Here is a 7,253-nt window from a genome sequence, read left to right as displayed (position 1 = left end):
AATAACATATTTTGTAAAAAATGATCACAGAAAACCCCTCCATTTTGCAGCCATTCATGAAGTATCGGATACCTTACCGTTAGTGATGTTACATTTCACAACAGACTGAGTATCTAATAATAGCCTGAACAAGAGGACCAATGGGCCTAAATCTATCACCTGTTATTCACTGCTGTTCGTAACATTTATCGCCTATCATTAAACACATTTCACACATGTGATAAATTCATATTGGCTTGATATCGAGCAAGCTGAAGCTACAGGAATAATATCACTAAAACAGGTAGTTCTTTGTTGGAATATTTAACTTTACATATTTTTCCTCATGGAAAATGTGTTTTCCTAGCAAGTTACAGACTTAATGATGTTACTCTAGTTCAACTCCTTATCAACCCTTAGTTCACATTGGACACCTGATTCAAACTGGCCAAGGTTTCAGACCACAGATCAAAGTTCTATCAATATGGTCGGAATATCACTGCATATGTTCATGAAAAAGCCTATGAATGTCCACTTTGATCGAAGGAATGAAACAAAAATGTCAAATACTTTCTGTATACAATCTTTTTATTTTCCATTTGATGGATATCTCCTAGTTAAAAAAAATCATGGGATATGTACAGAATATTTTTTTATTTTTTTTATTTACATATTTGGCCCAAATAACCCCCCCCCCCCCAACATTTTAACATTATAAACATTAACTGGCTTCATCCAAATAAGTTACAAGCCAAGTATCGTTCCCCTATAGCCAAAGGTTCTTCAGAAGATTTCGTATTAAAAAGGTGACAGACAATTTAATTTGCTTGCTTATATATTAATACACTTCAATAGTTAACTGTCCTGAAGCCAGTTCTTATCTATCACTCAACACAACATTGAGTCTATATACATGTTTATCATTGTAAAGGCAACTACCTCCATGAAGAGTAGCCTACAATAATCTTACATAAAAATTATGTACATAGAAATAATTTAAGTTATACAATGAATTAATAATTTAATGCTGGACTATAATTCACACCAATTTACATAATTTCATTTGCTAATTCTTATTTTCACGTTTCAAATGACTAAAGTTATAACCAGGCAATATGGAAAAATATTCAAACCTTAAAAGTAACAATGCAAATCCTATTTTAGACTATGCAGTAGTCACCCAGTGGATGACACCTTTCATAGGGAATTTGGCAGAAATTTGTAATATATTTTTATAATATGAATTATTTCCATGTTATCACCCTGGGGCTAAATGTCAGACCGTGAGCTAAAAACCTTATAGCATGGTTGCGTGTTCACCTTTTCTTGCCCAGCCAGCACATATATATGCTATAGAGTGATCTCGACCATTTCCTAGTTATGACCAAAGGGCCAGAATCTGGGACCTATCCTGATGGCATGAGTGTTCCTCTCTTTCATATATGGTTATGGGATGGAAATCTCAACCATTTCCCTGATAGATCCAGTTCCCTAGGGATACTGCCAATCTCTGGAGTAATGGGGTGGGGATCCCGACTACTTCTATGGGTTATTACCACAGGGTCATTTCTGGTAGTATACGTGTTGTCGTCCTTACTGGAGCTCAATTGTTAAATATCTGGTTACTTAGAAAGGATCTCGACAGACGGACGACAAACACCTTGCTCCTGTGGAACAAAAACAATAACATTGTTGAAATCTGACCATTTTTTCAAGGATATGTAAATCAACTACATAGTTGACTATCCTTGTGTAATCAAACAGGAAAATATAAACCCTAATGTTTTGAAGTATCAGTGGCAAACAGATTAATCATTCAGATCTGTGTCAAACACATTTCATCTCAACTCATGTTCCAATCATACACATTTATTTTTTACATTTCCATTCATTTGAAAACAAAATAAATAGCATATTAAAAATTTGAATCATCTCCAGTCACCATTGCCATCTGTAATGAATACTTAAGTATGCAGTTAACTTGAGGAGCTATGTATCTATAGTGTATATTGTTTATGATTTCTAGTCATGGACCTTATTATTTTGAACGTAATAAATTAACAGCCCCCTTCTTTCCACCCACAATAAATGAGATCACCCACGTCTTTTAAATAGTGTAAATTCCATTTGTCCTCTGAGCTTGTCATGCACACATTATTGCTTTATCACAATGAACACTCGTCTCTTTAAGTGTGGTTCAGCTAGAACACAAGCTTTATATAGCAATGTATTGCACTAAAACTGTACAATTAAGGAACATTTCAACACTAGGGCGGAGTAAGTGACTGTCAATAACCAGGTTAGCTTGCACACACTGTTCCACAACCAATAACCCCTCACATTTGGCACATCCATTTAGCACTGATCTATGCATGATTAAAGGTGTTGTCACCACCTGTAACATGTGAAACTGGACAAAAAGAATTCATCTGGACCTGTCACAATTCCGACCTATAAAGCTGAGATAAGCAGAGTGCATTTGATTTGTTATAAGTGAGGACGTACGAGGCGTGGAATAAGCAGATGGTTGCCCACGATGACTGGTTGAGCACCATGTGCTGCTGCCAGATAGTGCTGAGGCAGATGGACAGTGGGTCCAGCACTTGCTGCTGCTGCTGCTGCAGCCATCTGCTGCTGAGCGGCGAAAATCTGTTGGTGTTGATGTGATATGAGAGTAGGCTGGGCCCCTATCGGGATCCCATGTCCATGTCCTGCGTGCGTCAGGTGGTACTGTGGTGATGCCTGCATAAATCCAGGGATGTGAGCTGGCTGTGCACCTGCAGCTGCAGCAGCCAGGGCATTCACAGGCTGTAGTCCTGCATGCTGGGGGACCGCAATCATAGGTGCCCCAGCCTGAATGGGTACAAGCCCTCCAGCAGCTGAATGAGGGATGATGAAGTGCTGACCACTGGCTGTGGTCATGATTTGCGGAGAATGTCCCATGCCCGCCATACCAGCCATCTGTAGCTGGGACAATACAGATTGCTGAGCTGACGGCTGTGCTAACATAATTGTCTGTTGTGGTACAGGGGACTGTATGGCAATGAGTGTGGGCTGTTGCTGATGTTGCTGTAGTTCCTCTATCGAGATCTGATCCTCATCCACGGACACTATCGATTGCTCCTCTACATTCTCTTCCTCTTCTGGTTCCTCCTCTGAAGAGGAGGATTCACTTATGGCTTCACCCTTTTCTTGTTTGGCCTGTCGTCTTAGCTGTTTCACTGCATGCTTCTGGGCTTGCTCCTGTAAACGCTTATACTGCTCTATTTGCTCAGGAGGGATCACAATAGATGGGTTAGTGACAATCTCCTCCACTTTCTTCTCCTCCTCCTTGGTTGGTGGAGGAGGCTGAGGTGAGGGAGAACGGGAGGGAGGAAGGGGAGGAGGCTCCTTGTCTTTGTCCTTTGTTGGATCTTTCATGTCTGGATTATGATATGGATAACGTGGCCCTGTGTTGTATGGGTCATTTGGTCCTCCCATGTGTGGTGGAAGACCCATGTGTGGAAGTGGCATATTCTGCATGTGTGGGGGAAGCCCCATATTGTGGCCATGTGGTGGTCCCATTCTGTTAGGGGGTTGGTACATTCTCTGGCCTGGAGGTGGCATGCGATGAGGTGGCATGCCTCTCATGCCCATATTATTTGGTGGTGGGCCCATGTTGCGAGGATGTCCCATGTGTGGTCCACGGTGCATATTATGAGGTGGGCCCATGTGTGGATGTCCACCCATATGGTGAGGTGGTGGTCCCCGCATGTTCTGTGGCATCGGCCCACCAGGTCCATGTGGTCCACCTGGCCCGTGAGGCCCACCCATATGTGGACCACCAGGTCCATGGGGACCATCATATCCTCCCGGTCCATCATACATTGGGTGGTAGTCGTGTGGTCCGTCGTGATGTCCATACGGTCCATGGGGACCACCATGATGTCCATGATGACCACTGTGAGGTCCATGGGGTCCCATGGGACCATGATAGTGTGGAGGCATGTTTGATTGGTTGGGGTCCATCCCCAAGGGTGGGGGTGGTGGGGGAGGAAGGATAGGTCCTTGATAATTTCCTGATGTGTTTTCTGGCTTGTCCTGTGCTCCTGACTTGTCCTCCACTGTTGGTAAAGGAATGTCAAAGAAATCCTTTGTGTCTGATGTATTTTTCTCCTTCTCTGCTTCTACACTAGCTGCTATACCTTTTTTAACCAAATCTGAGTGTTGTTGTTTCTTCTCCTTGATTTTCTGGGCAATGTTTTCTGCTGATTTTGTGTCATCTTCTTTGCTGAAATCAGGTAGAGGGATGTCAAGGGGATCAGATTTTGTCTCCTTGTCATTTTTCTCCTCTTTCACTTTCTTTTCTTCTTTAATTTTTTTACGGGGTTCATCATCCAACACACTAGAACGTCGTGAAGACCGACTATAGTCTGAGGACCTTTTCCTTCTGTGAGATCGAGAGTGTCTGTATGATTTAGATCTGCTCCTTGATCTAGAGTAACTAGTTGACCTACTACTTCCCCTTGAATATGATCTGTAGTGATGATTTCTTGATCTTGACCTTGAGCGTGAGTATGAACTAGACAGGGAATATCTATGACTCCTGAACGATCTAGATCGTGACCTAGAACTATAGCTATCGTCTGTATAACTGCTATATGATCTAGACCTCCGTGATCGTCTGTGGGACCGAGATCTAGATCGTGAGCTACGGGAATACGACCTGCTATATGTGCTTGATCTTGAATGACTAGAGTCTGATGAGTATGAAGAACTTCCTGACCGACTGTAACTCCTGGAATAGGATCTACGGTGACGATGTCGGCTCCTAGAGTGAGAACGACTTGAATTTTTGCGTACCTCCTTTTTCTTATGAAGCGCATTTTTTGAATCTGACATAACCTTTTGGTGCCCACTTGGGTTTTGTAAAACAGACATAGTCAAGTGAGTTGGTTTGCTTGCAACATGTTGCTGTGCAGCTGGATTGTGTGCCGTCTTTTTCATCTCAGGTGAGACCAGCTTTGTGTTGACAACAGGTGTTGTTTTGACAAGAACTTTTGGTTCTTTGGCAAGAGAAGTGTCACCTAAAGCCTCTGTTTCACTGTCACTTGTATCCCATTTTGATTTAGTATTATCATCTGTTGCTTTCATTTCGATCATATTCTCCATTTTATTCCACGAGTTTTCCACCAATGTCTCCACCTTTACTTGTACTGGTGTAACTTTCTGTTTCTTTATTGACACAGGAGTGGTCTCATTTACACTAGACTCGCTCGTCTGTCGTTTACGCACTGACGAAGTCAAACTTTGTCTCTCTGAACCACTGCCAGGTTCCTTTTTTATTTTCTTGCCGATTGCTCCAGTCGCCAAAGCAGGTGAACTCTTACTCCTGTCTGAGGTAGGAGTCTTGCCTGGTTTTTTAACCTCTACCTCACACTCAGACTCTTCACTAGTGTAGCTACGCTTTACAGCCACTCTCTCCACTGGCTTTTTGCCATCAGCTGACTTATTAACGTTAATTTTATCTACTTTCTTCCCATCCACTTTTTTCTTCCTTTTCTTCCTCTTTCGTTCTCTCATATTTTCCTCATCATCTGAAGAATCTGATTGCTCCTTTTTCTCCCTGAGTTCTCTAATTCTCTTGCTGGGAGTAATCTCTGTCTTCTTGTGGCTCGGTTTGGAGTCTACCTTGTGTTCAGAAGTGGTTTTTGTCTTTTGTTGCTCCTTTGAATGGTCCTTAGTCAGCTCCTTTGTGGTGTCCTTTTCACTATCTTTAGGGTTATCTTTACTCTCTTGGTTTACGGAATCTTTCGTTGAGGCTTCCTCCTTCTTCTCATTACCATGCTGTTTCTTCTTTTTCTTTTTGGACTTTTTGCTGTGTCTATGTTTCTTGTGCTTAGCTGACTTTTTGTGACCTTCTTCCCCAGACTCGTCACTTCCTCCTCTAGAATTACCTTCTGATTCTGCAACTTTCTTGTCCTTCTTGTGTTTGCCATGAGACTTTTTCTGGTCTTCATTCTCATCTTTTTTCTCCCCTGTATGTTTATCAGTTTTTCCTTCCTCTGTTGGTTCATGGTGTTTGCTCTTACGTTTCTTTTTCTTCTTTCGTTTTTCTGAGGACTTTTTCCCATCGGCTTCTGTTGATCCTAGTTGAGCTGTGCTGTTGCTCTTGGCTGATTTTTTATGTTTTTTACTCTTCTTCTTTTTCTTCTTGGCAGCTTTTTCATCTTTCTTTGACACATCGTCCATCACAGTGTCCTCTGTCTCTGTGACTTCCACTGTGGACTTGACTACATTGTGATCAACCTCTGTAGTAACTGCTGGTGTCTCCACTTCCTTTGAGACAACATCATGCTTTGGCTTGGCCAATAACTGATTGAAGTCAAAGATCAGAGGATCACAGCTATAGCCAATGACAGGTTCTGTTTTTGTATACTGCACCATTGCAACTGGCCAGTCCAGCTCCATAGTCTCCTCTTTGTTCATGACCTTGATGAATGACCCCAACGACTTTGCCTGTGTGTGCTCCTCATTGACAGAATGCTGCTCCTCTTGTGATGCCGACTCATTAGTAGAAACCAGTGAAGGCTGTGGTCCATCAGCCTCCACCAATTTTGATTTGTCTTCTTCTTCTTCATGTTTAAACACAGCAGCAGATGATATTTTGGCACCAGTCTTCTTAAAGGAGAAAGACACAACACCCCCTGCTTTGTTCGGATCTTCCTTACTGGCCAACTCGGCTTCTCTGAAATAGCAAATGAAACAAATTTAGAATTTGATTAAAAGATTTAATTCAAGCAACATAATATCAGATGTCCAGGTTAACGTCTTAACAATAGGCCCTATAGACCGGTACTGCTCCCCATTTTCTTCATTTGAACTTCAAACAAGAGGCCCAGAGGGCCTGCATCGCTCACCTGGAAATGTTAGCAAAATTGAAGTTGAAATAGCCAGATGTTGCTGGTAGTGTACATGTATTATTACATGGTTAGTCAGGGTTTACAATTTATATGCAATCGGACAAAATCCTGTCATTCCTAAAGGAGAAGGATTTTGAAGAAATTGCTATGTTTCCCTTATTGGGCCCCGCCCCTCTGCCCCCAGGGGGTTCAGACCCACCGTTTATACAAAATTAAGTCCCCTTCACCCAAGAATGCTTTAGAACAAATATGAACAAAATCCTGTCATTCCTACAGAAGAAGGATTTTAAAGCTATTTTTCTATTTTCCCTATTTGGCCCCGCCCCTCTGCTCCCAGAGGGGTCAGACCCACCATTTATACAATATTGATTT

At 42.1% G+C, this 7,253-nt stretch overlaps 1 protein-coding gene across 1 annotated transcript in view; it reads right to left on the bottom strand.

Moving 5' to 3' along the window:
* Positions 1-647: 647 nt before the first annotated feature.
* Positions 648-7,253, bottom strand: part of LOC110460324 (G patch domain-containing protein 8-like) — a gene marked incomplete at its 5' end in the record, with an annotated part of 29,519 nt that continues 22,913 nt past the window's right edge. The window contains one exon of the mRNA XM_021513164.1: positions 648-6,706. Coding sequence (XP_021368839.1) covers positions 2,467-6,706 — 4,240 coding nt within the window. The remainder of the gene's footprint in view (positions 6,707-7,253) is intronic.

The sequence above is a fragment of the Mizuhopecten yessoensis genome, unplaced genomic scaffold, assembly GCF_002113885.1.
Source record: "Mizuhopecten yessoensis strain PY_sf001 unplaced genomic scaffold, ASM211388v2 scaffold10359, whole genome shotgun sequence".
Classification (NCBI taxonomy): Eukaryota; Metazoa; Mollusca; class Bivalvia; order Pectinida; family Pectinidae; genus Mizuhopecten; species Mizuhopecten yessoensis.
Note: the sequence above shows the minus strand (reverse complement) of the source record. Positions and strands in the feature narration are given on the sequence as shown.